This window comes from Scyliorhinus torazame, chromosome 2 (genome assembly GCF_047496885.1).
Source record: "Scyliorhinus torazame isolate Kashiwa2021f chromosome 2, sScyTor2.1, whole genome shotgun sequence".
NCBI lineage: Eukaryota > Metazoa > Chordata > Chondrichthyes > Carcharhiniformes > Scyliorhinidae > Scyliorhinus > Scyliorhinus torazame.
Window position 1 is genome coordinate 248,317,654 of NC_092708.1, and position 25,017 is coordinate 248,342,670.

At 44.8% G+C, this 25,017-nt stretch overlaps 1 protein-coding gene across 8 annotated transcripts in view; it reads left to right on the forward strand.

Moving 5' to 3' along the window:
* sipa1l1 (signal-induced proliferation-associated 1 like 1) overlaps positions 1–25,017 on the forward strand; it is a 586,476-nt gene that overhangs the window by 406,349 nt on the left and 155,110 nt on the right. For all 8 annotated transcript variants that reach the window (XM_072486108.1, XM_072486095.1, XM_072486090.1 and 5 more), the window contains 2 exons: positions 16,534–16,800; positions 23,202–23,351. In XM_072486108.1, coding sequence (XP_072342209.1) covers positions 16,534–16,800; positions 23,202–23,351 — 417 coding nt within the window. The remainder of the gene's footprint in view (positions 1–16,533; positions 16,801–23,201; positions 23,352–25,017) is intronic.

Consider the following 25,017-nt stretch of genomic DNA (forward strand, 5'->3'; position numbering starts at 1 on the left):
TATGTATTTTAAATAGCATACGAACATGTTGTGCATTTATTTGTTGATATTGGCAATGGTAATTTCTTGGTTCAGTTTTTCATACATTATTTAAACTCCAAATTGTAGTAGTTGACTTAATAAGAAATCTTTACAAGCTTCTTTGAAATTGCTGCAGTTCATAACTCTTTTGTGGTCTCTGGCCAGACTATTTGTGTTTCAGATATCAACATTGTACATTTTTGCAGACTTTCAGAGGCATTAGACCAGCATGTATTTATTCACCTTCCGCTATACTTCCTTTTGACATGACTTAACCATTGAAAATCTTGCCAAATAATTCAATGCTGGAAGGTTAGCCATGTCCATAGAACAACCTGTATATGCGTGAAAGTTGACTGATCAAATATCTTCTCCAGCTGGGCAACTTCTACATTGCTTTCTAAATTGCAAAGTGATGTAATGTCTGTAAATCTGAAAATTCTTAAATCAGTCTTCCGTAGATCCTCTGCTTGATGGGCTGAACCTTCAGGTTGTCAGCAGGAAAACCAACATGCCAAAGGAATATTTTTTGGTAATTCAGAAATGGTGGAACAATGAGATTTGAGCATAATCTAATATTTGCAGTCCAAAGATGTGTAGATAAGGTGGGGTTACAGGGGGTGGTGGCCTGGGTGGGGTTTTCTTTTGGAGGGTCAGTGCAGACGTGATGGGCCAAATGGCCTCCTGCACTATAGGGATTCTATGATATTTCATATCAGTTCAATATTTTAGTGGGATTACTCCAGCTGAGTAGATAGAAATCCTTCTACTTTCCTCTTACTCCTTTCAGGAAAGACCCACTATGTATTCTTGTGTTGCATTAATAGCCTTTAAAATGATCTGGTTCAAACAACAAGTGCATTATTAGCTGATAAAATGATGTATTTGTAGAGATTTAGAATCTAATGAAATGCACATTACCCTTGGTATACAAACAAAATAGGGCAATTGTAAAGGGGCTTCACAAACCGAGACTTGGATGTTTACATACACAACATGGAAGGTAAAAAAAAAAGAATCATTGGCTTTGTGAATAGAGGCATTGAACTCAAAAGAAAGGAAGCTAAGCTAGTGTTCCGGACAGGAGGAGGATTAATTTAAAGAGCCCTGATTCCTCCTCTTCACTATGTAAATAGGAAGGTGCTTTTGATTTCCCCCTTTGTTTAAAAAAAAAAAAAAAAAATTTACTTCCCAATTTTTTCTTTCCAATTAAGGGGCAATTTAGCATGGCCAATTCACCTACCATGCACAGCTTTTGGGTTGTGAGCGTGAGACCCTTTCAGACACAGGAAGAATGTGCAAATTCCACACAGACAGTGACCCAGTCCCAGGCCGGAATCGATTCCAGATCCTTGGCGCCATGAGGTGGTATTGTGCAACTGTGCTGCCCCTCTGATTTCCCCTTTTGTGGTGGTTTATCTTTCCCAACCCTTCAGTTTAGAGGGATCCAATCCTCTATTAATAGCCTCACAGCAAACTCAAGATAAGGTGAAATAAGAGGGCTGGTTTATTTTGGGTGTGCACAAAATGTGGGAAGGGATTTTGCCATTCCCCCCCCCCCCTTTTGTGTTCATACATTGAAAGAGGGATAAGTAAAAGAAAGGAAGGTAGTGGAGGAGACCGTGATGCAGCACAGCGGCCAGCTCACCTCGATGGGAGACAAACTGCGGAGGGTGGTGGAGGTCAACAGAGGATTCCGTGCAAAGCTCGAGGACTTCGGGAACAGCTCGAGGCGGCAAAATCTGAGAATTGTGGGCTTGCCTGTAGGGGCAGAGGGCTCAAGGCCAACTGAGTACATTGCTAAGATGCTGGTGGAGTTGAATGGGGAGGGTGAAGACCCCTCCTGATATGAACTGGACCGAGCTCGTTGGTCATTAAGGATGAAACCCCAAGTAAATGAGCCACCGAGAGCAGTAATTATCTGCTTCCATAAATACCACATGAAGGAGAAGGTGTTAAACTGGACGAAGCAGAAGCGGGAGGTGCAGTGGGATGGTGCTCGAGTTCAGATTTTCCAGGACTTGACGGTGGAGTTGGCAAAAAGATGAGCAGCGTTCAGCCAAGTGAAGGCAGCACTGTACAGCAAGGGACTGCGACTTGGTATGGTGTACCCGGCAAAGCTGAGAGTGACGTACAACGCCAACGGTATTTATTTTGAAACGGTAGAGGCGGCTGAGGCAGTTCATGAAGGCAGAAGGCTTGGGACAGAAGTGAGGAGCGGAGCTGAAAGAGAGATCCTGGATTGTGATTGGGGAGCTGGAAAATGTATAAATGTGATAACTTTCTATTCACTGACCTGTATCGTAACTTACTAGACTTCACATTGTTATAGAGTTTAAGTTTTGTTTGGTTTGATTGGCATTTATGTTCCTTTTTTTTTTTTGTTGCAACGGTTTCTGTTATTTTATTGAATTGCATGGGTTAGGTTGTTTGTTTTTCTTTTTCTTCTGGAACTGGGTGGGAGGGGACAGTATGCCTTTTGTGGGGTGAGGGAGACCACCCGCGCTAGCTAACAAGTCGGCTAGCGAACGGAGGTGAGGTAAGAGGAGGACTGCGGACATTGGAGTCTGGTTAGCAGGTTTTGATGGGCCTATGAGGCGCGCAAGGTGGGGGGGGGGGGGGGGGGAAAGAGAATCGATACTGGGTGAGATTTTTTCAAGGGGAAGTGCAGGGGGGGATTCGATGTTAATAGTGGAAAGGGACAGGTCAGGCTCATGGGGCAGGGCCCGGAGGTATGATGGTGGTGGATAAGAAGGGGGGGGGGTGAGAGACCCCCCCAGTTAGGGTCGTCAAGTGGAACATGAGGTTGGGAGACCCAGTCAAGAGATCAAGGGCATCTTAAAAGTTTGAAGGCCGATCTAGCAATGTTGCAGGAGACTCACCTGAGGGTGAAGGATCATGCGAGACTTAAAAAGGGCTGGATTAGTCAGGTGTTTCCTTCTGCATTTGATGGAAGGGCTCGAGGGGTAGCGGTAATGGTCAGTAAAAAGGTACGGTTCCAGATGGAGAAGGTGGTTGCAGATCAGGGGGGTAGGCATGTGATTGTGACAGGGGCACTGGAGAGGAGGCCAGTTGCGCTGGTAAGTGTATATGATCCCAATTGGAATGATGTGGGATTCGCGAAGAAGGTATGTGGGGCCATCCCCGACTTGGATACACACGAACTGATAGTGGCACTTGGTGCAGGAACCAAGATTGGACAGGTCACGGCCGCGCTCGCTGGTCCCATCTGGGGGTGGGGCAAAGCACTGGCTGGGCTAATGGTGGAAATGGGAGGGGTGGACCCTCGGAGGTTTCTGCTCCCGAGGGAGCGGGAGTACTCGTTTTTCTCAGCAGTCCATAAGGTGGACTCGCGGATTGACTTTTTCATGGCGGGGAAGGCGCTGCTGGCTGGGGTTAAAGGGTCGGAGTACTCGGCAATTGCAATGTCAGATCATGCTCCGCATTGGGTGGATACGGTACTGGAGAAGGGGATGATACAGAGGCCAGGATGGAAGTTGGATGTGGGACTGTTGGGGGACCGAGGGTTCTGTGACAAAATAGATAAAGTAATTGAGGTATATGTAGGTTTTAACTGTACAGGTGAGGTGTCGAAGGCAGTTGTCTGGGAGGCTTTGAAGGCGGTGGCGAGGAGTGAGGTGATCTCGTTCAAGGCTAGGCTAGACGAAGAGGAGAGGTTGGAACGTCCGAGGGTAATAGATGAGATGCTAGAGGTAGACAGGAGGTATGCAGAGATATGCGCAGTTGGAAAAGAGAAAGGAACTCCAGGCGAGTTTTGACTGACTGACTACCAGGAAGGCGGTACGCCAATTGAGACGAGCAAGTGGGGCAGTTTACAAGCATGGAGCAAAGGTGGGGCATATGTTGGCGGGTCAGCTCTGTAGGGAGGCTGTGGCAAGGGAAATTGTCCAGGTGCGGGACAGGGCAGGGAAGTTAGTGGTAGCTCCAGATCAGATTGACAAGGTCTTTAAGGAATTCTATGAGAGGTTGTACAGGTCAGAGCCACCTGGGGGAGGCCGGGAGATGCACAAATTTCTAGGTGGGCTGGAGTATCCGAGGTTAGGGGAGGGGGACAGGGCTACATTAGAGGGGGTGATAGTGGAGCAGGAGATAAAAGATGCGATTGGGAGGATTGCCATTCCGTAGGGCAGGGACTCGCTTTAAATATCTGGGGGGGGTGAAAGCTGATCTGTCAAGGTGGGGATGGTCTCCCTCTGTCACTGGCGGGTCGGGTGCAGGCAGTTGAAATGAATGTACTGCCACGATTCCAGTTTATTTTTTAATGCCTGCTGATTTTCCTGCCAAAGGCATTTTTTAGAGAGATTGAAGAGATGATTACCTGGTTCATATAGGGAGGGAAGGTGGCCAGAATGAGTTAGGTGCTACTACAGAGAGGAAGGCAGGCAGGGGGTTTGGGTCTTCCGAACTTGATGTATTATTACTGGGTGGCGAATGTGGAGAAGGTACGGAGCTGGGTCAGAGGGGTTGACTCCCAATGGGTCGGAATGGAGGAGAGTTTGGGTCGGGGGTCGTTTTGAAGGCGCTAGCGACAGCGCCGTTCCCGACATCCCCGGGAAGATACTCAGGGAGTCCGGTAGTAATAGCTTTGTTGAGAATTTGGAAGCAGTTTTGCCAGCACTTCGGGGCAGGGTCAAGGGAAATGCCGATTCGGGGGAACCATAGATTTGAGCCAAGGAAGTAGGATGGAAATTTTCGGAGATGGGAAGAGAAAGGAATTAAGACACTAAGAGACTTGTTTCTTGGGGGTCGGTGTGTGGGATTGAAGGAGCTGGGAGCGAAGAATGGGCTGGAGCAGGGGGAAATATTTAGATACATGCACGTTCGAGACATTGCCCGAGAGTAATACAGAGCTTCCCAGTAGAGCCGGCTTCCACATTGCTGGAGGAGGTGCTGACTACAGGGGGACTGGAGAAGGGGGTAGTATCGGCCATTTATGCGGCTATTTTGGAGGAGGAGAAGACGCCGCTGGAAGGGATCAAGGCAAAGTGGGAGGAAGAGTTGGGAGAGGGTATGGAGGAGGGGGTTCTGGTGTGAGGTGCTCCGGAGGGTGAACGTCTCCAACTCGTGTGTGAGGTTGGGGCTGATACAGCTGAAGGTGGTGTATAGAGCACACCTCACAAGGGCGAGGATGAGCCGACTCTTTGAGGGGGTGGAAGATGTGTGTGAACGTTGCGTAGGGGGGCCCCGCAAAACACTTTCATATGTTTTGGTCCTGTCCAAAGCTGGAGGATTATTGAAAGGAGGTTTCTGGGGTAATCTCTAAAGTGGTGCACATGAAACTGGACCCGGGCCCTCGGGAGGCCATACTCAGGGTGTCGGACCAGCCGGGGTTGGAAACGTGCGCGGAGGCAGATGTTGATCGTTGTTATTGATATGGGGATTGGCATTACATTCATTACTGATTATTGTTTATTGTTGGATGTAAATTTGGGAGAAAATGTGGGGGGAAAAAAGAGGAGAATAAAAAATATTTTTTTTAAAAAGTGAAAGAAAGGAGTATAGGGCAAGACTGGGGCACATTATGGTTTTGTGCAAGTCAAAAAACCAGAATGGTGTATTCCTACAGAGGTTAGCAGACTGAGGGCTCGATCTAACTAAAAACAAATGGAATCTGTCCTGGGCGAGATTAGCGAAGAAGCGGCAGGAACGACCCCGCTATCTAACGGCACTTTTTTTTTGGTGGCGCGATGAGGTATGCCGCACCTGAGGCCGCATTTAGAGTCATTTCCTAAAATACATTCGTCTTGTATACACCAATACATGAGTTCCAATGTTCCAGTAGTACACAGTGTAGATGAAGACCAGGCAATATACCTGAATAGACATCTTTCTGCTGCTATCTGTTGGGTGGTAAAATAAGATAGCCAGGTTAACGTAGATATATATTTTCCTTCCTGTCTTCTGGACTGGATTCTAGAACTTTATAAATCACTGGTTAGGCCTCAACTAAGCACCACACATTTTGAAGGATATCAAGGGCTTGATGAGGGTACATTGAATATTTAAAATGGTGCCTTGGATGAGGAGTTAAAGAGGAAAAATTAACAAAACTGGGATTGCTTCCCCTAGAGCAGAGCAGGTTAAAGGAAGGGGTGTTCCAAATTATTTTGATGGAGAAAGGAGAATTTGTTTTCCACTAGTAGATTCTGGATCATTGGCAAAATAAAGAAAGACAAGATGAGAATTTATTTTTTGCAGTGAGTTATGGTCTAGAATGCACTGTTGGAAAGGGTGGTGGCAGCAGATTCAGTGGTAACTTTCAAAAAGTATTAAGAAAGGTATTTGGGTGGAAGTGCTGCAGGTCATTGGATAAAAGCTTGGGAAGGGAGCTAATTGATAGCAACATACACATTCAGCCCATTAAAGAGCGATGTGACCTAAGTTATACCTGAGGTTTTCACTGCTATTGACTAACCGGAAATGCATGACTTGCACCAACCTGAGATAAACCACTTGCAAGAATGTGATTTATGAGGGAAAATGTGTGGTAAATTGTGTTAATCAATCACATGCATCTTCTCTTAAAGTTGGTCAATGACTGTATTAAAATTCCTCCCATGTAAAGGTGGCTCAGTAATAATTTGAGTCTGAATTTGTAGAGAGTGACACTGTCCCTAGATTTGATAGAACAGCTCTCTCAGATTAACGTAGGCCTGGATTCTCCACTGTGCAATGCCGGAAACACGAATCTTGATCGGGAGAAGAATAGCAGATAACCAAAAAATAGAAGTTTGCTCCCGGTGCAGATTCCGATGCCATGCCGGATCCGGTCCCATGCTGACAATGGTATCGACGTTTGTGCCTTGCGCTGGCGGTTTCATGCAAAACAGTCATTTGCATGGATTTCAATATCATTAGCAGCCTGGACACTTCATGCTCCATCCTTCTGGGAGGCTCTGCCCCTCTTAGGCAGAAGGCTGAAATCTTGTGGGCACAAATTACTGTAAGCATTAACAAGCTTGACCTTGACACCATGGCTGCGGAGGTGGAGTGGGAGACTAAAAGAGCATTGAAAAACCCTCAAAAATCGTTGGGTTTGCTGGAGAGTTGCTGCCTCGGCTGGGGGCAGTAGTGGGGAGCAGCTTGCTGCCAAATCCATAGTTTCAGAGTGTGCCCCTCAGGATCAGGATGGCCTGGCTTAGACCGCCATTGTTGTAGTCTATCTTTTAAACGCATCCCTTTGGTGCTACTCACAAGCCCCAGGCTGTTTCCTCTGCTGAGTGCTGCTTGTGTCCTTTGAATGTTCATAAGGCCTCTGGCTATCGGGGAGCCCACCAGGCCGCCCCTTTGGACATCCTCATACGCCAACGGTTTCATCAAGGTGATGGGCGTGACCATGCTTAATCAGGCGGTCCACCAAGTGTTCGAACTGCTCAGCAGCGCTGCCCCACTGCAGAGGAATCAGGGGTTCAGAGGAGCTTACCCCAACCAGAGGACACCTGCGCTCTGACCTTTCAAGCCCTCCCTGGTTTTCTGCCCCTTTCAGTGACCCCCCACCCCTTCGGACCATGAGCTCTCTGCTCCTGGCAAGGCTGACACCTTCCAGATGGTGTTCAGGAGGGCAGACTTGAGTTTGCGGTCCACCCTGGGAAAGAGGGTGCCCCCTGCTCCTCACTGGCAGCGAGCTGTCAGTCCACCTAGGATCCCCGACAAGGGGGTGGGGGGGGGGGGGATCTTGTTGTGGTGATCTGCATCACTGTAAATACACAAGGGGTTAATGTAAATACACTACAACTAAGTAAACACTAGAGGGAGCACCAGAGATGTCATGACATGCAGACATACAGCTAATGAACACACAGAATAGGACACGACCAATGGGCAGTCAAGACACCTAGAGGTGACACTACGACAAGGGGGCAACCCATATATAAGGTCAGGGTACGCATGCTCTGTCTCTTTCCACAGGTGACACTTAGAGAGAAGGACAGGGGCAGATCAGAAGCATCACACCCACCACGTGGCTTCGATCAGACTGGTTAGTTAGACTGAGTTACTATAGCAAGATTAGCAGGAGAGTCGACCTCATAGAGAACTGTGCTAATGGTTCAATAAATCACATTGAACTTATTTCAAAGTCTGGAGTATCTTTTGGTCAAAGCTGCATCGAGTTGCAGCCTGTGTTATCCCAGAGTACATAACACATCACTTGTCAGCCATCTTCATGACTGCAGCGAGCAGCACTTAAAAACAGTTCCAGCTGTCAGGCTCTTTCGCGGTAACTCCGGCCCCAGTGGTAGTAGACCCGCTACGCCTGGAATTGCTTTAAATTTGCGCCAGCAGAGTACTGGCCCATTTGCATGCCCTGACTCGCTTACCAAACAGCACCCACAACGGCAACTCGAATTGCACACAATTCAATCCTGGCGCACTTAGTGCCCCAAACAGAGAATTCTAGCCATGGTGTTTTCATCTTCGTACAAAGCCACCTGTTTGTCTCTTATATGGCCAGGGTTGGGAGTTCACCGAACACAAAATCAGGACAGCTAATTGGTGCTGTTACCTATTGCTGCTTTCACATACAACTGATGAACTCTCAAGGCTAGATTCATTTTGCAGGAACTTCACTCACGCTATCACCTAACCTTCAATCATTTTGCCTGTGAGAATACTTGCAAGGCAGTCTTGTGGAATAATCCCCTACTTCTGCTGCTTTCTGTTGGCTGCCAGCCAAGAGTTGCAGTTCAACCAAGGATGCATGAACTGTTCTGTAGCTCACTGAAGGATGAGTTTTCCGTCCTGCTGAACAGTGCTACTTTGGATTACCATTCTTTTTCACTTCCCCTAAACGAAGTTAATAGAAGAAGTACAGCAGTCTTTGTTCCCTTCAACAAGGTTTTCTACACATCACCTCCTCTGGACCTGCCTAGAAGAAATGAAGATCAATGTTCTGTATTATAATGATAGGTCATCAGGACTGATTGCCCCCAAATAGTAGCAATTTTCCTTCTAACATTATCATAGAATCTAGGGCACGGAGACAGGCCCTTCGGACCAAACTGGTCCATGCCAACCAAAAAGCTCATCTAAGCTAACCCCATTTGCCTGCATTTGGCCCATGTCCCTCTAAACCTTTCCTATCCATGTATCTGTCCAAATGCCTTTTAAATGTTGTCAGTGTCTCTTCCTCAACCGCTTCCTCCGGCAGCACATTCCACATACATGCCACCCTCTGTGGGGGGAAAAAAAAATTTGCTCCTTAGGTTCCCGTTAATTCTTTCCCCTCTTAACTTAAACCTATGCCCTCTAGTTCTCAATTCCCCAACCCTGGGAAAAAGACTGAGTGCATTCACCCTATCCATGCTTCTCATGATCCTATACACCTCGATAAGATCACCCCTCAGTCTCCTACGCTTCAAAGAAAAAAGTCCGAGCCTGACCAATCTCTCCCTATAGCTCCCTATAATTCTTCCAGTTGTTCGTTGAAGGAAGCAATAGAAATGGAACCTTGCAAAAATATTCAGTCATTGCACACACTAATCACACCAAAGGGGAGATGAAGAAATGAGAGGAAAGGTTGGCATAAAAAGAGGCAATTGCCACATGGGATTATTCAGTATTTTAAAGGACTAAAGCTGGGAAAAGGCTACTTTTCCTCATTTCCCCTGCTTTATCCTCTCAAAAGAATGATTATATGGCTTTAGAGGATTGCCTCATTCAAAAAAAGTAACTGTTGGTCTTTCTTGTTCCTTAATACTAACACCTGATTTAAACGATTTACGAAGGCACCACTGGTGGTACATCAGTGCTTTGGGGTGCCTGTTGTAGGATTCTGTAATGATTTAGACCAGGCCTTTGAGATTGGCCAATTGGAATACGAATCCCTGATTAGTGGACCAATCAGGGAGCCTCTTCTTTGTATACAACAGGGAGTGTCAGATCCTTGGCGCTACCAGTGTAGACAGCAAGCTGAATGCATATGGTCATACTGTTGTTGGTTTCGTTAATAAAAGGGATTCTGGTGGATTGGTAAGATTTTAGAGTCCATTACTGAAGATGAATTGGTAAGATTTTAGAGTCCATTATTAAAGATGAGATCGCGGAGTACTTGGAAGTGCATGATAAAATAGGACTGAGTCAGCACAGCTTCGTCAAGGGGAGACCATGTCTGACAAATCTGTTCGAGTTCTTTGAGGAAGTAACAAGGAATTTAGACAAAGGAGAACCAGTGGACATGATTTTTTTAGATTTCCAGAAGACCTTTTGACAAGGTGCCGCATAGGAGACTGTAAAATAAGTTAAGAGCCCATGGTGTTAAGGGTAAGATCCTGGCATGGATAGAGGAATGGCTGACTGCCAGAAGGCAGAGAGTGGGGATAAAGGGGTCTTTTTCAGGATGGCAGCCGGTGACTAGTGGTGTACCTCAGGTCGGTGCTGGGACCACAACTTTTCACAATATACATTAATGATCTGGAGGAAGGAACTGAAGGCATTTGCTAAGTTTACAGATGATACAAAGATCTGTAGAGGGGCAGGTAATATTGAGGAGGCAGGGGGGCTGCAGAAGGACTTGGACAGGCTAAGAGAGTGGACAAACAAGTGGCAGATGGAATACAATGTGGAAAAGTGTGAAGTTATGCACTTTGGAAGGAGAAATGGAGGCATTAACTATTTTCTAAGTGGAAAGATGCTTAGGAAATCAGAAGCACAAAGGGACTTGGAAGTCCTTTTTCACGATTCTCTTAAGGTTAATGTGCAGGTTCAGTCGGCAGTTAGGAAGGCAATTGCAATGTTAGCATTCATGTCTAGAGGGCTAGATTACAAGACCAGGGATGTACTTCTGAGGCTATATAAGGCTCTGGTCAGCCCCATTTGGAGTATTGTGAGCAGTTTTGGGCCCCGTATCTAAGGAAGGATGTGCTGGTCTTGGAAAGGGTCCAGAGGAGGTTCGCAAGAATGATCCCTGGAATTCAGAGCTTGACGTATGAGAATAGTTGAGGACTCAGGGTCTGTACTCGTTGGAGTTTAGAAGGATGAGGGGGGATCTTATTGAAACTTACAGGATACTGTGTGGCCTGGATAGAGTGGATGTGGAGAAGATGTTTCCACTTGTAGGAAAAACTAGAACCAGAGGATACCAACTCAGACTAAAGGGACGATCCTTTAAAACAGAGATGAGGAGGAATTTCTTCAGCCAGAGGGTGGTGAATCTGTGGAACTCTTTGCCGCAGAAGGCTGTGGAGGCCAAATCACTGAGTGCCTTTAAGACAGAGATAAATAGGTTTTTGATCAATAAGGGGATCAGGAGAAGGCAGGAGAATGGGGATGAGTAAAATATCAGCCATGATTGAATGACGGAGCAGACTTGATAGGCCGAGTGGCCTATTTCTGCTTGTGGTCTTATGGTGAAGGGACCTCTGCCTCCATGGACTTATTACAATTTCCAAGTCTCTGAAGCATACAAGAGCGGGGAGCGCTGCAGCCTGGTAAACCATGACCTTATTTGTGGTTTGAGGTCCCGGCCTTCAAACACACTCAGCTGGACAAAGATTGAACTCCCACATTGGAGGCAATGATTAATTTTATTGTCTATGCATTCATGGAGGCTCCTGACCCTCCAAGCGCCATACGCATCACATGGAACAGAGTCGGCACTGTGGTGATATGCATCACTGTAAATACACAAGGCGTTAATGTAAATGCACTACAACTAAGTAAACACTAGAGGGAGCACCGGAGATGTCATGACATGCAGACATACAGCTAATGAACACATAGAATAGGACACGACCAATGGGCAGTCAAGACACACAGAGGTGACACTACCACAAGGGGGCATTACACAACCCATATAAAAGGACAGGGCTCACATGATCTGTCTTTTTTCACAGGCGACACTCAGAGAGTAGGACAGGGGCAGATCAGAAGCATCATACCCACCACGTGGCTTCGAGCAGACTGGTTAGTTAGACTGAGTTATTCTAGCAAGAGTAACAGGAGAGTCGAACTGTGCTAATGGTTCAATAAATCACTTTGAACTTACTTCAAAGTCTGGAGTATCTTTTGGTCAAAGCTGCATTGAGTTGCAGCCTGTGTTATCCCAGAATACATAACACATCAGACACATTGGACTGATTAGCCATCTTGGAACCCAGGTGGAAGCAAGTTGTCCTCTATCTCGAGGGATTGCTTGAGAGAGAATGCTAGCAATGAGAAAAAAGGCTCATGAACCTGATTGTAGCACTTTGCAATTGCCCTGTGGTTATGTCTCTGTTTGAAATGTGCTCAAACTCTCTACCCTCAATTGGAGTTTTAGATTTGTAAGCATATGGTGGAGACAAATTAATAATTGGAACCAGATTGATGTTAACTTTGAAATCTAGATAAGAGTACTGAATCATTCAAGGGGACTCTCAAATCTACAAGCAGACCCTCTAATACAACATAGGACAGAGAATCAATTAAAGGGTGCACTACACTTATGGGCAGTTTATTTCATTAGAACGTATTCTGACTTTTTTGAAAATATTCATTACATTTGTAATGGTTCCTGGGAGCCAGAAGTATGCATTTTGCATACACACATCACTGACCTCTGCTCTTTGATACATTATTCTTTTGATATAATTTGCAGCACCAAAGGTGAACTGTGGAGGTCAGCTTCACAAATAGGAAAAAGAGGCATTTTCTATGATTTGAGTTCACTGCTAAATAATTTAACCGTTAATCACATTTTTGTCGCGAAAAACGGCTTTATTCTCCTGTACCTAAAAATGTCGGCCTGCCTGGGTCCCCAGCTTCGCATTTGGACTGTACCTAAAAATGGGCTGGGTAATCCCCCTCGGAAGTTCTCAGTTACATAGAACATACAGTGCAGAAGGAGGCCATTCGGCCCATCGAGTCTGCACCGACCCACTTAAGTCCTCACTTCCACCCTATCTCCGTAACCCAATAACTCCATGTAACCTTTTTGGTCACTAAGGGCAATTTATCATGGCCAATCCACCTAACCTGCACGTCTTTGGACTGTGGGAAGAAACCGGAGCACCCGGAGGAAACCCACGCAGACACGGGGGGAACGTGCAGACTCCGCAAAGACAGCGTCCCAGCGGGGAATCGATCCTGGGACCCTGGCGCTGTGAAGCCACAGTGTAATCCACTTGTGCTACCGTGCTGCCCCACGGGTTTACCCAGAGACTGTCCAGAAGGGCTAACTTATCTGTACAATTCCACTGCATCTGGAAAGTAATTTAAATCACTAACTTTGTGCAGTTGTGGCAGTTTCACACTCATAGTTTCTCATAGTTGGAAGGAAAAAAGACACTTTGAACATTGGCGTAGCTATTTTGAAGATCCAGACCGGGTCCCGCACAGGCCACCACCCACCCACATGGGATTCTCCCTGACCCCACACCACTGATTGCCAATGTGAGGAAGTTATGGCCCTCTTAGTTATTGGACACTGCACCATCCAACTCGTGTATTTTTAATCAACTCGGACCCACTTTTGTTCCAGTGTGGCACTTAACTGTATCGACCATTCAGTATTAATCTGGAATTATTTTTCCTGATAATTTTCTACATTGTAGTTAATATTTGCAGCTAGTTTTCCCTGTTACCAGGAATTCAAAATTTGTTATTCAGTTGTAATTTGCTTGTGCTACTGATTGCAAATGCAACTTATCAAATCCAAATCTCCACCAGGGATCCGTAATTGTTGCCCACCAGATACAGATTTTAAATTATGCTCAACCAGTTGCAAATCTCTACATATGGGCTCTCTGATGGATTAGGCAACCAGGAATTAATTAAAGCTTGAGGTAATCTCCGGTTGTGATTCTAAATATCAACTGAGATTGAGCAACAGATCATTGTGAATCTCTGAGCTGTTGCATCCCATGTACATGTTAGCTGTTTTCGAGGTGTACTAACACATTTTCAACCTATTTTTGTAAATGTGCTGAAGCATCCTGTGTTGCATTTTGTGGCAACACGATAGAATGATTTTGTATCAAATTGTTTCTCTTTCACCTGTCCCACACATTCAATTAAATTATAATGTGATGCAAATAACAGATGAATTGATGGCATAGCTAATTATGTCGATTAAACCGTTATTTTATGAATGAATTTTCTGTAAGAAAACAACTTCACTGCCTCGTGGCAGTGTTTAATGATTGATTGAATTGCTACAATTTACATTAGTGCAGTTTGAGTTCAGAATCCATTTTGTACTTCAAGATGAAGAACCAAATATAGCCAGACGTGAAATGCAAATTTGGCACTTCTAGCAACATTTAAACCTTTTCAGTCCTTGTCAGGAAACTTTTTAAACTGTTTACTGATTGTCTGCATGGAGTGTATCTATCCCTACAGAGTTCTCACTCTCCACTATGATGTGGAAAATAAACGAGTGGACTGAAAAAAAGCCTATGGTATGTAAAATGTCATCTTATCACCATGAGGCCAATGGATGCAAATGTGTTAGACCAACCCGATTAAAGGCACAATAACAGGAGATCCTTGGGGTAATTTTCAGTGAGCACTGACACCCACTGTTTGTAATGTCCAGGACTTGATAAATGTGCTCTACGCCTCTTTGTGTACAGGAAAAATGATTTTCAACGGCTTGGAAATAACAGACAATTAGAAATTTCACCTATGTATAGTTGGATGACCGATGAGGTACAGTGGATGTGTGTACTCCCTCAGGCAGAGGCGAACTTACACTTTTAGGGGCCGTGCACTCTCCCTCTTTGCGGGGGCCCCACATCGATCAGAGAGAGAAATGACTTGACACCAAATGAGGCAGTAAATTCAACATACAAAAACAACAAGGAGAAAGAAGTTGTTGGTTGCTGACCAGCCCTCGCCCTCACAGCCCCACCTGGCTGACCTCTCTTCGAGTCGCCCACTCCCATTGGCCGTTAGCGCCAATTCCCCGAGACACAATGCTGGCTCTTGCCCGGGTAGCGAGGCTTCGACCCTCAACAAAAGCCAGTGCTCCTGGTTGGCTGCTGCTGCTGACTGTCTGGCCTGAGGCGTCTGTCCTCTTTGGTTGGCTGCTCGTCTGCCCTCAGCCCTGGCCTGGGAGTTGAGAGTTGCCCCATTGCTCCTCTTGATGGCTGTTGGTCAACGCCGTCTCCTCACCTCGCTGACGGCTTTGCAGGCTCGCACCCCGATGTTAAGTCAGCGACCTCACCTTTGCCTCAGGCTGCCCACCAGATCGAATGATAGAAACACAGCTACTTTCCATCTTTACTCAATGAAAGTTCACACCAATGCAGGAGATCGTGTCTGAGCTTCTCTAAGTCTTCACCGCCACTCAACGCCTGACGAACTGTTTTCCCACTCTGAAGGGGAGTCCACCAATCAGAGCCTGATGTTCTTCTGTATTGCCTGCTGTTCCCACCACAACAGTCACCTCTCTATATACTACCCCCCCCCCCCTCATTGGCCGGGGCTCCACGCTGCAGCGCTGTGTTTCATTGAAAGTCCACCTCTGCCATCGGGATGGTTACATTGCATGCAAAGAGTCATAAACAGATTCAAAGATGTTGAAAAGGATGAAGAAAGGGTTTAAATATTGCTATGAGTAACTAATTACATTTTGCAGTCAGATGGCTGCGGCATACCATGACAACAGATCTTCGTTATGACACCACAACAATCAGCAGCAGCAGGAAACTCGGATGAAACCCAGGTTTTGCTGTTGGGAGAGAATTTCCATCATAGAGAACTTCTGTGATTTCGGCCAACTGGACCATATTTTGAAATTGTTTGTCATAGACTAAAAAATTATGAAAAAATATATTACAGAAATAACCTGGTGCAAGACCGAACCGGAGCTCCAGTTCAAACAGGCTACGGAATAAACACAATGTGCTTCGGCCTGGGGAATGTGATTGTTCGGGGTACTTTGGTGATTACAAGATCAGTAAAAGTAGAAGCATGCATCTGCAGTCTCACTTAATGGAACTTGGGAGGAAAAGGTTGGAGGAGGATCATGTAACGAACCTTGTTGAAGGTTTCCGAGAAGTCGAGGAGGGATGATATATCATGGTCACTATCACAAAAAATATTATTTTTGACCTGACTATTCCACTGCTATGGGAGAGAGCAGATAACCTGTTTGAAGGAATTCCAAGAGTTGCGGAAGAGATGGGTATATACCTGTGGCAGCATATTTAAGTATATTGGTGAGGAAAGGGTTATGACATGGTAGGTTGGATTTGTTTGAAGAAGGAATGTAGACTAGTTAGGAGCTCAGGTGGAATTGGCTCGTGGGAGGAGGAACGAGGTGAGATAGGCTAACATACTGGAGAACTTAAAGACTCACTGGTTTTGAACTAGGGTGGGTAGTGAACATGGGTGGGAAGACCCGAGGCAGCTGAATTGTTGGGGAGTTTTACTAACCATTCTTTTTGTCAATAGTAGTTTATAACCAATCATCAATTGTGTCAGGAGATAGAATTATGATTTTTGTTTAAGCTGATTAACACCGCTATTATCTGTCAGTGATTAACTTTGAAATTTTTCTTTTATTTTTAGGGGTTGCTCCGAGATGTACCGCATGCCCGTAATGGAATACAAAGTGACCAACGAAGGGATTCCATATGAGTTCAAATTGCCATTCAGAAATAGCAATAAATGGCAGCGGGGAATTCCACCATCCCACAGTACCATTCAGTCCCAGGCACAAAGCCAGTCTGTCAACAAGGTGATATCCTCACCTGGTAGCAGAGCTCAGCCACAAGAGCGCAACTCTGCTATGCCACGCAGTGCTTCCAGTGATGGGCGACCATTGGATTCCAAGAGGTTTGTGTTTTTTCTTGCCCTAGGTGCAGCGTTTATTGCATTCAAAACTGTTTTCAGTTCAGTATTCGGTATTGCCACTAGAATTACAGAAAAGTGCCCAGGTGCCAGATTGTTTGTGCCAGGGATTGAGCCTGGGAGTGCCCTGCCCTTATGAGATGGGTAAAGGGGACGGCCCGGTGATGCAGTGATTGGCACTGCTGCCGCATATTGCCGAGGACCCGGGTTCAGTCCCGGCCCCGAGTCACTGTCTGTGTGGAATTTGCACGTTCTCCCCATGTCTGCGTGCGTCTCACCCCACGGCCCAGGGATGTGCAGGGTGGTGGATTGGCCTTAATTGGCAAAACAGGAAGAGGGGCTTGAGGTAAGCTGGGGAGTCTGGAGGCCATGGGGAGATGGGGTTGAGAGATCGAGGCGGCATTTAAAAATGGCACGGGAGGTAAATGCAGCCACGGCGGGGTGTTCCCTGCAGAGACTCAGAAAAATAAAACAAAGTCCTGTTTGATAGCGGGGTCGTTCTCGGTGCTGCAGTCTCCAAGAATCCCCCTGCTATTTGTGCCCAAAACGGGACTTTTTTTCCCATTAAATCGTGCCCTTTGAGAACCATTTACTTGTTTACAGATAGCTAGCTATCTGTTTACATTTGAAAGGACACCTGGGGTGCAGATAAATTGAGGAGTATTGCATTTGTTCATTGCAAAACAAGTCAAGAGACACCGTGTAAGAAGAATAAAGGCCTTATGCTTTGGCTACAGATGCTGTAGCTAACAGGAGGAGCCAGGTCTGTCTGATAAGTCAGTTAGTCCCAGAACTCTCATCCAAACAAAGCTGATTCAGTTTGATCCTGAAAGCTGTTCTCTCCAAAGATTCTGCAGAAGAGAAAAACAAGTAAAACTCTGGTTGTTAACTTTATTCATGAGTGGTATTTGAAATACATTGGTTTGTTTAATTGAAATATAGGGGCAGATTTAGGGACTAAGCTAAGGTTTTCTCTTTTACTCAAGTTGTAACTGTTAGCTGTAAAGCTATTCCTTTGTTGCTAATGTGGTCAATTCTGTGTTTAAATTAAAGTTTGTTTGAACATAAAAGAAACCTATTGATCAGTGTTATCACTCCTGGGATGCAGTATCATTTCCTCACATTTTTGCAAATTGCAAATAGTTGGATTCTCGTCCAGGATCCTAACATTCAACTTGTTCTTAAGTGAGGAAAGAAAGTAAAAATAAAACTGCAAATTCTGGAAATCTGAAACAAAAGCAGAAAGTGCTAGAACCATATAGTCGGTCAGTGAACATGTATGACTAGAACTGACAGCTTAACGTTTCAAATGACAGCAGGGTCCCTGAATGCTGGCTGACCTGCTGTGCATTTCCAGCTATTTATATTTTTTGTTTTATTCTTGTGCAAGTTTATCTCCTGGTGTTTGAACCTGGAATAACACCAGAGATGATTTATGACCTTCCCCAGCTCTCAATACACAGAAAAATCAAACTAAAATTATACGGCCGTGGGGATAAACTAGAGATTTTCTTTTTAAATTAAAATTTTGAGTTCCTCCTTTAGCCGAGTAAGTATTCCACCTTGGAACTGAAACATAAGACTAGACAATAAAAAAGAAAAGTCCTGGAAGTACTGTGAATCAGGCAGCATATGTGGAAAGAAAAGCTGAAGTAATGTTTCAGGTTGACGATCTTTCATCAGAACTCAGACCAGATGTTTGTTGGGGACTGGCTGGCACCTACAAAATTGCACTGAAGCATGGGGTGCCCTTTCAGGAGAGGAGGATTGGGGTAGAATGAATCTAAGAAGATTGCTCATAAATAAGTCAGCTGTTAGCATATTATTTAAGAGGCCATGTGGCACTAATGGGTAGCATCACTGCCTCTGAGCTAGAAGTTTTGGGTTCAAGACCCACCCCAGTTGTATTCATAATGTGGCCAAGCAGGTCGAGTATCAACTTCTAAATCCTTCCAAAGCCATGCCAATTGCAGGTGGTAAGAGTAGGAGAGATTCCTGGCCATCTGTGCAATCGGAGGAAAGCTGGGGCCTCTACCATCACTGTCTGTAGCTCCAGACTACAACACGCATGTAAAAGCTCATGTTGCCACAGCAGCTCAGATTCCCCAAGTGAGCTGTAACACACCACCACCAAGCACGCTATTTACCTACTTTTGAATTATTGAAGGTGGCTCCTTTTGATTACCAAGCCTTCACCGAAGCTCATAAAGTAGCAAACAAAATTAATTGCCCAATGTAACCACAGTGTAACTGTTTCTCTGATCTGCAATCAGATGCTTCATTGACTTAAAAATATATGTTTACTTCAGAAACTACATTTAATTAAGTTTTCACATTTGTACTGGTTTGGTACCACGCCTTGCAGTGTGTAATTTGTTTTTCACCTCAGTTTGAAACTAATCTTGTTAAACTGCTAAGATATTTTATGGTCAGTGCTGGATAATCATTCTTCAATGTATTTGTTGAGATTCGCTGCAAGATTAACTTCAAAAACTTTTCTTAATGCCTATTTTCTAGTCTGATGTTGCACTTTAATGTGCAGGGGAAATGGTAATGTCCATATGTGAATGAAAGTGATTTGCAGTAAAGAACTTAATGCATGGTTAAGTTGAGATGATTTATTGGCTCTTTTCCCAGAAATCCATTTCTTTTCAAGTGCTGAACCATGACAGAACTGTTTCAGAAATTTAAAATTCTAGTGCTTTTAGAAAGAACATTTGTTGAGATTTAACATCCAGTCAACCCCTTCTGTATTAAGAACTGGATAACACCCTGGTGATGTGTGGAACACTAAAGTCTCCAAACTTATGCTGGGTTACAATGTCCCAGGCTCCATCCAGTAGCTGAATCAAATGGCCACTGTTCCACTGACTCCAGATAGTGAGTGATAGACTGTTGTGCAAAGAGTCATCAAAGCTAAGCCCAATATTGTTCTCGCCCGACATCCACTGTACCAAATTCCACTGTAGAGCAACTGGGAGCAGCCACTCAGACTTTTTTTTTATTGTTTCCTTTAACTAACCCATGAACATCGAGGACATTGGCAGTCTCTTCAACCACTACTACTCTCTTGTCCAAGATTAGCTAATTCAGAACAGACAGGAGATTGTAATTGCAACCTTCTGGCTTTGTACAGCTCCATTTCCCTTCAGGGGATATACCTTCAGGTGTTGGACTTTACCGGCTGGGCTGTTGGGAAATGCTACAAGCAGCACAAATACTTCAAAATTGAGCTTATTAAATTCGTTGGCCTGCCTCATTAGCATTGGATTAGAAAAATAGACCAGGAGTATTTCAAGGAGCACTCAAATAATTGTTTTATTATTTCTGTATCTCGAAATCAGTAAGTAAATGCTGATAATGGTTACATAATCTGTGAGGTTATTGAAGTTCGGGAATAATCAAATTGAAGTCATTGAAAAGGTATCAGAAACATAGCAAAATGGATATTAGGATTAGAGTGCCTGGGAAGTGAAGCGTGTGTGAGATAAAAAAATTGATGCATTTTGAAGTAGATGTTCAATGCAATTTACTGTGTTCAGTTGTCTTCATTTGCACAACCATATACAACGTTTTCAGTAAGATGGGCTTCAGCGTTATTTAGCTTGCAGTTTTAACTGCTTCAAAGTAAAAGCCAATTTTTAGAAAATTCAGGCAAGTACATTTCATCACGGGTTTTGTTCCCACTTCGAACACTTTGTCCAAATTTGGAAGTGCTGTTGGGTGATAAAAAAAAGATTCCCACTCAATGGCCACGGAAACAGTTTTAGCTGCTGTGAATGAACAATCTCAGCAAATACATTTTTCCCTTGTTTTCTATGGATTATATAAAACTTCTGCTACAATTTCCATTAGTTAGCTAGCATGGAATGTTCAAGTCCAGTCAAGATTTTTATTGTGAGAAAACACCATTTTTTGAGCTTTTCTTTTTAATGCCTTGACCTATATGATTTTCTTGGTCAAAAGCCCAGAGGACTACTGCAGTGTTGCAGTTTAATAGGAGCCATCTGCTGTTTTTAAGCACTCTGGGTGGCTTCAGTAACAACACAAAAAACTGTGAGGAGGAGTTTATAATCCAGCAGAAATGTTGGGCAGTTGTTTTGATGATACCATAATATAATTGTTTAAAAATACAGAGTCTCTTGATTTTAACTGTGCTTCATAATTTCTCCCTACTTCCATATCCGGGGGGGTTATCAATGACCAGAAACTAAATGGACCAGCTAGATAAATACTGTGGTCACGTGAGCAGATCCAAGGGCAGGATCTTTACGGCGAGTAACTCACCATCTGACTCCCCAAAGCCTTTCCACTACCTACAAGCTAGGAGTGTGTTGGAATGCTGTCCATGTGCCAGTATGAATGCAACTTTAACAACACTCAGAAAGCTCAACACCATTTATGACAAAGCAGCCCACTTGATTGGTACCCCATCTGCTCTTTGACTCTTTCCACCACTGGTGCACAATGGTAGCAGTGTGTATCATCTATAAGATTCACTGCAGCAACTCACCAAGACTCCTTCGACATCACTTTCCAAATCCACAACCTCTACACCTGGAAGGACGAGGGCAGCAGATGCATAGAACGCCATCACTTGCAAGTTCCTCTCCAAGCCACACACCATCCTAACTGGGAAATATATCGCTGTTGCTTGAGTGTCGCCCGGCCAAAATCTTGGAACTCCCTCCTGAAAGGCACTGTGGGTATATCTACAAACTACTGCATGGACTGCAGCGGTTCAAGAATAATAATAATCTTTATTGTCACAAGTAGGCTTACATTAACACTACAATGAAGTTGCTGTGACAAGCCCCTAGTCGCCTCATTCCAGTGCCTGTTCGGGTACACAGAGGAAAAATTCAGAATGTCCAAATTACCTAACGGCACATCTTTCGGGCCTTGTGGGTGGAAACCGGAGCACCAGGAGGAAACGCACACAGACACAGGGAGAACATGCAAACTCTGCACAGACCGTGACCCAAGCCGGAATTGAACCTGTGGCCCTGGTGCTGTGAAACAACAGTGCTAACCACTGTGCTACCATGCCGCCCGGTTCACTAATTGAAAAATGGAATATTCTGATGTGCTTTTTTTTCTCTCCTTTCCCTGAAGTTGATGACATGTTGGAGAATGATTGCTGCTAGGACACATGCAACCAATGGAACCTCATGTAATGTACTTGGACATTAAATCATAGAATGAAGCTGGGATGTTGAAGGTCCCAATTCAACCCTCACCTAAAGGCCTGTTCTGTCAGCAGTCACTAAGTAACAATTAGAAATTGAGAACCCGGGTTCCCCACCACTAATGTGCAATGCTGAGGCCAACTATAACGTCACTAATACCCCATGTGTCATCAGTGAACTTGGCATTGATGGAATTCAGACTTTTCCCAAACTATTTCCAAACCAGTCAGCATATTTCCCAGCTGATCAGTTTCAGTACCAAAATAAATATAAATTGAATTGATTTGAAGGTTGGCCACAGTACCCCCAATGCCCAAGGAGTTTTATTATTTTTGTTTCTGACACAGCTTCCAAGGTTAAAACAAAACAAAGCTTTGGACCCAGAGAGATGACTGGCTTCCTTAACCCATTGGGGGAGGAAGATTTTTAAGAACTGCCCAAAATTATATTGCTGTCAGGCTGGGGCATTTATATTCAGTCTTCAGATGTGATCATCGTTGGCAAGGCAAGCATTTATTGTCCATCACCAATTGCCCTTGGGAAGATGGTGATGAGCTGTCTTCTTGAACTGCTGTACTGTATGTGGTGCAAGTGAAATGAAATGAAAATCGCTTATTGTTACAAGTAGGCTTCAAATGAAGTTACTGTGAAAAGTAATGTGTACACGGAAGTTCCAAGGTCTTGACCCAACACCAGTAAAAGAATAGTTACAAGTCAGGATGGTGTTTCACCCAGGCAGAGAACTTGCAGGTGGTGGTGTTCCATGCCTCTGATGCTATTCTTTTTCCAGATGGTTGAGGTCACATGTTTGGATGGTGTTGTTGAAGGAATCTTGCTCCATTGCATCTTGTAGATGATGCACATTGTCACCTCAGCACATCGGTGGTGAAGAGAGTGGATCTTTAAGGTGGTGAATGGGATGCTGATCAAGCCGGGCTGCCTTGTCCCAGATGAGTCTGAACTTCACGAGTATTGTTGGAGCTACATTAATGACCTTTACATTGTGAACAGGAGTTGGGTTAGTTACTACAGCATCACTCTCCTCTGGCCTGCTCTTGTAGCCACAATATTTATATAGCTATACGTAAAAGCTATTTTGAAAGAAACCCGCCTTAACACCAGAAGGGGGGAGAGAGAAAAGAAAGCATTGCTGTTATTTAAATATATTAAGGAAACAACACTTATTGACTCTTGCAGGTCGCTTTCTGCAATGGACAGTTCTTATGTCTCCGTGTCATCAGTCGGCAGAAACCAGCACAGCCGTAATTCACCCAGCAATCTGTCTTCCTCCAGTGATGCGGGATCTGGTGGTGGCACCCATCGAAGGCAGAAGTCCATTCCTGATGGGTAAGTTCCAGCCAATTTTCTGCTACCATTTCAACCATTTGCTTAACAACTCACCCTTGGGGCACATTAAAGAGCTGTGTTCAGCTTGTACAAATTGAACTGTCTGTGCCCTGCTGAGCAAACTGAACGAGAGGCTGATATCACAGACATCTGCTAACAGGTACTCATTTCCTGTTAATTGCAGGCTCTGAAATTAGAATGAAATGAGGCAGAAACAAGCCACATGCCTCTTGCACTAGATACCAGCAATATCCTTACATGCTGCAGGCTTCTTCAAGGATGTGGTTTGTACAGGTTTAAAATGGTTAAAATATTAACCTTTTGGAGCTCTCCAGACATCTCGGTGCTTATTTCTTTTTTAGTCCACATAATTATCCACTGATCATTCAATAAGTCAGTTGGCATCAAGCACCACAGAACCCAAAATGAAGTTGTTTTCTGCTGGACAAATACCAGAGATATTTGTGAGCAGGCATGTTTTCTTTATCATTTCCACTTCTGCTCATTTATGATTTATTTTTTCTCTGCCTTATTCTCACAGCCTCTTTCACTCTTCTCAGTAAGAAGTCTTACAACAGGTTAAAGTCCAACAGGTTTGTTTCGATGTCACTAGCTTTCGGAGTACTGCTCCTTCCTCAGGTGAATGAAGAGGTATGTTCCAGAAACATATATATATATATATATATATATATAGACAGATTCAAAGATGCCAGACAATGCTTGGAATACGAGCATTAGCAGGTGATTAAATCTTTACAGATCCAGAGATGGGGTAACCCCAGGTTAAAAAGGTGTGAATTGTGTCAATCCAGGACAATTGGTAGGATTTCGCAGACCAGATGGTGGGGGATGAATGTAATGCGACATGAATCCCAGGTCCCGGTTGAGGCCGCACTCATGTGTGCGGAACTTGGCTATACGTTTCTGCTCGGCGATTCTGCGTTGTCGCGCGTACTGAAGGCCGCCTTGGAGAACGCTTACCCAGAGATCAGAGGCTGAATGCCCTTGACTGCTGAAGTGTTCCCCGACTGGAAGGGAACATTCCTGCCTGGTGATTGTCGCGCTATGTCCGTTCATTCGTTGTCGCAGCGTCTGCATGGTCTCACCAATGTACCATGCTTCGGGACATCCTTTCCTGCAGCGTATGAGGTAGACAACGTTGGCCGAGTTGCACGAGTATGTACCGCGTACCTGGTGTTCTCATGTGTAATGGTGGTATCCATGTCGATGATCTGGCATGTCTGAGAGATTGCTATGGCAGGGTTGTGTGGTGTCGTGGTCACTGTTCTGAAGGCTGGGTAGTTTGCTGCAAACAATGGTTTGTTTGAGGTTGCGCGGTTGTTTGAAGGCCAGTAGTGGGGGTGTGGAGATGACCTTGGCAAGATGTTCATCTTCATCGATGACGTGTTGAAGGCTGTGAAGAAGATGTCGTAGTTTCTCCGCTCCGGGAAAGTACTGGATGACGAAGGGTATTCTGTCGGTTGTGTCCCATGTTTGTCTTCTGAGGAGGTCGGTGCAGTTTTTCGCTGTGGCGCGTTGGAACTGTCGATCGATGAGCCGAGCGCCATATCCCGTTCGTACGAGGGCATATTTCAACGTCTGTAGATGTCTGTTACGCTCCTCCTCGTCTGAGCAGATCCTGTGTATACGGAGAGCTTGTCCATAG